At 39.4% G+C, this 3948-nt stretch overlaps 1 gene segment (V, D, J or C); it reads left to right on the forward strand.

Moving 5' to 3' along the window:
- Positions 1 to 506: 506 nt before the first annotated feature.
- Positions 507 to 944, forward strand: LOC147332379 (immunoglobulin heavy variable 4-38-2-like). The segment is given in 2 exon segments: positions 507 to 559; positions 643 to 944. Coding segments are annotated over 2 exon segments (345 nt in total).
- The last annotated feature ends 3004 nt before the right edge of the window (positions 945 to 3948 follow it).

Here is a 3948-nt window from a genome sequence, read left to right on the forward strand (position 1 = left end):
TTTTTTCTTTCAGTTTTATTAGCAATTAAATCAAACTTTGTCACGTTGTATGGATTCAAAATACAGTGTCGAGCAAGGTCATAACATCTAAAGTTCTCTTCGTTTAATATTGTTATCTGCACTGTAGACTGGGCAGAGACAAATGGCTTAAACAATGATCAGAAATTATATTTGGCTTGCTTTTCTCATTTTTATTTATTCCAGCCTGCATAAGCCAAAGAGGCAGAGTTCACCCAGGACATGTCAATAACTTGTCACAAGGACAAGTTTAAAATTTTCTTTTAAAATTCAGTTTTTAATGAGCCTCAGAGTTATTTTTTTAAGATTGTTTTACATTTTTCATCTATAAAAAATGTTAAAAACACAGTCTCTATTACTGCTTGAACAATCAGTGTATCTCTAATAATGTATCAGCGTCCATCTGTATGCAAAGTAAGCTCCCCCACAGACTTGATATAATGCTGCTGGTTGCAAAAGAAGAATAGAAGCTCCTGGGAGATCACCTTCAGCACCAACATGTTCTCTGTAGCTCTGCTGCTGCTGCTGGCTGCTGGATCCTGTGAGTCTCACTGAACACAAACACTGACAGCATGAACACTACACACTTTTAATTTAAATGCATTCAACACGTTTTCTTCACAGGTGTAAACTGCGAGCAGCTGACACAGTCAGCCTCTGTTATACTGCAGCCAGGTCAGCATCTGACCATCACCTGTCAGGTCTCTTATACTCTTAGCTGGTGGACAGGCTGGATCAGACAGCCTGCAGGGAAAGGACTGGAGTGGATTGGTGTGAAAGGTACTGGGAGCTCTTACTATAAAGATTCACTAAAGAGCAAGTTCAGCATTGACTTGGACACTTCAAGCAAGACAGTGACTCTAAATGGACAGAACATGCAGCCTGAAGACTCTGCTGTGTATTACTGTGCCAGAGAGTCACAGTAACACAAACTGTTAAGACCCCTGAACAAAAACCTCTCAGGGCCTGAACAACTGTAGCATGAAGCCACCAGAGGAGGAGCTCTAAGACCATGAATGAAACTTAACTTCATCTTCTAAGAAACTTCTTCTGCTTGTTGTCTCATAACTGTTAAAATATGATGGGTTTAAATTACGCCTAACGAATCAAGTGCTTTTATTGTCATTTCAACCATGTGCGGTGGTAGAGTACACAGTGAAGTGAGACAGTTTTCCTTCAAGGCCATGGTGCCACATTTAACAGACTACATGAAATGCAAGTGTGCAAAAATTGTAAAAAAGAAACAAAAACATGAATAAAATAATTGAAAAACAAAGCTCAGAGACTCATTTTCTTTACTTCTGTAATTCAAGATACAATCAGTTCTCAGATACAATTTGAGATTACAGCACCAACTACTGTATAGTCCAATAACATCACACTACATACAATACTTTCAGCAGTCACTTTATTAGGTACACCTGTTCAACTGTTGTGACGGTCCTGGGTCGATGACCCAGTGTTTTCTGTTTTGTGTTATTAATCCTTGATTTCATGATGTGTTATTGTTAGTCTGTTGGTTTTGGTTTCTGTCTCAAGTATTCCTAGCTCCTCGGTACTTTAGTATTTTCCGAGTTCTAGTTCTTAGGGTTTGGTTCTGTGTTCCCTCTGTTCAGTGTTGACACTGTGTCTGTGTCCCTCTCATATCCTTCCTGTTTTATTTTAATAGTCCTGCTCTGTGTCAGCTTCGGTCCCCCATCTCGTCTGCCTAATTAGTTCTAAAATGCACTTTTAGTTGAAAAGTGCATTTTTGAGGAATCATAAACAGTGACACTGTGTGCGTCATGTCTGAGTGTATTTTATTATGGGACAGCAGTGAAAGGGTTCAGGGGGATTTTGACACTGTTACAAGAACTGTCTGCATTCCCACCACATTATACGATATATAACTGTCACCTCCCTGCTCTCTGAAACAGGGTAATCAACCATTTATTAATGTCAGATAGGCTATTTGTGCATTCAAAATATATCTGTAGCTCAGTATGGTGGAAAAACCTATTATGAGAGGGAATTCCTGGCCCTGGCAAAATTGACAAATAGGTGAGTTTGTGTAATGAAAAATGCCTTAACTGTTTTGACGACTGCATTAAGAGCAGTGAGAATAAAATTTCTGCTGTGAGAACTGAACCGAACTGAATGAGTAAAACCTGTAACAACATATTAGGTAAAAGTATAAGTTCAGATTGACTATTTACTGATATCTTGCTCAGTTGTTCCCTGATCTCAAGACTTTCATTTTCTCGTTATGTCAACGTATTAAAAATTGTATGAATGGGTGACCTGAGGAAAAAAAGTCAATACATATTGTTTTTATCACATTCAGAAGGTTGGCCTGAATAATTCAAAATGTAATGTGTTAACGTAAAGGAGAGGATTTGTGTTCGTCTTTGAGGAGGAGGAGCTGATGTAAACTATGATCTCTACCATGAAGACATGATGCAGAATATAAGACAGGGAATACATGATTAACCACCACTGTACACGGAGCAGAGACAGGTGGCCTTGACAATGAATCATCCTGAATTCGTGGCTGTTTTTCTTATCATTTATATTTACTGGGCCGGTAAGGGAAGTGCAGTTGTTTTACTAACATTGTTGTGAAAGTGAAATGATATGCTTGGAAAACAGTCACTAGTTATTCTTGTTTGACTGCAGGTACTGAGAGCCAAACACTGACTGAGTCTGAATCCATGATTAAAAGGCCTGGAGAACCACACAGACTGACCTGTACATACTCAGGGTTTAGCAGCGATATTCATGTTGTTTGGATCAGACAGGCTGCTGGGAAAGGACTGGAATGGATTGTTTTCATCTGGAGCGACAATGGTGGAAGCTTCTATTGTGAGTCAGTCAGAGGCCGGTTTACCATCTCCAGAGACAACAGCAGAAAGCAGGTGTATCTGCAGATGAACAGCCTGACAACTGAGGATTCAGCTGTTTATTACTGTGCTCGAGAGTCACAGTGACACAAGAGAAAGAAATTTTGCACAAAAGCTAATCACACTAAGTCAAACACTGCTTGATTGCTGCTCAAATTATAGACAATACATTTAACTCAATCCTCACACTCAGAAATACAATAAAGCTGGTTTTGTGAAGCCTTTGTGTTGTAAAGTTTTACAATAAATCGTTTTTTGGTGGATGTACATTTAAATATTGTTATCTGCCATGTCTGAATTGTTTTTTTTTTCAGGATTTTTTTGTTTTCCAGAAAAATAAATCCAACACTATATGTGTTTTAAAATAATATTTCCTTTTAATTGTACTAACATTGTTTCTTACTACTATACTGAAGGCCACAGTGTGATCTTTTTCCTCTTATAATCTGTCAGCATCCATCTGTATGCAAATCAAACTTCCTCACAGGCTGATATAAAGTCTGATATCATGCTGTCAGTCACAGAAGAAGATGAGAAGCTCCCATCAGATCATATTTAGTACCAACATGTTCTCTGTAGCTCTGCTGCTGCTGGCTGCTGGATCCTGTGAGTCTCACTGAACAGAAACACTATGATCACAGCTGACTGATTCTTACTGTTACTACATTAAACATGTTTTCTCCACAGGTGTGAAGTGTGCACAGCTGACACAGCCAGCCTCCGTTATCGTGCAGCCAGGTCAGCGTCTGACCATCACCTGTCAGGTCTCTTATTCTCTGAGTGGCCACTGGACAGCTTGGATCAGACAGCCTGCAGGGAAAGGACTGCAGTGGATTGGGATGAAATACACTGGGGACTCTCACTATAAAGATTCACTAAAGAGCAAGTTCAGCATTCAGTTAGATACTTCAAGCAAGACAGTAACTCTAAATGGACAGAATATGCAGCCTGAAGACACTGCTGTGTATTACTGTGCCAGAGGGTCACAGTAACACAAAACATCACCAAATTTGAACAAAAACCTCTCAGTGCTGAGTAGTTGTAGCATGAA

Source organism: Aulonocara sp. 'chitande type north' Nkhata Bay, linkage group LG4 (assembly GCF_057382095.1).
Source record: "Aulonocara sp. 'chitande type north' Nkhata Bay isolate Kocher_YH1m ecotype deep benthic linkage group LG4, A_spYH_male_GT1.1, whole genome shotgun sequence".
Classification (NCBI taxonomy): Eukaryota; Metazoa; Chordata; class Actinopteri; order Cichliformes; family Cichlidae; genus Aulonocara; species Aulonocara sp. 'chitande type north' Nkhata Bay.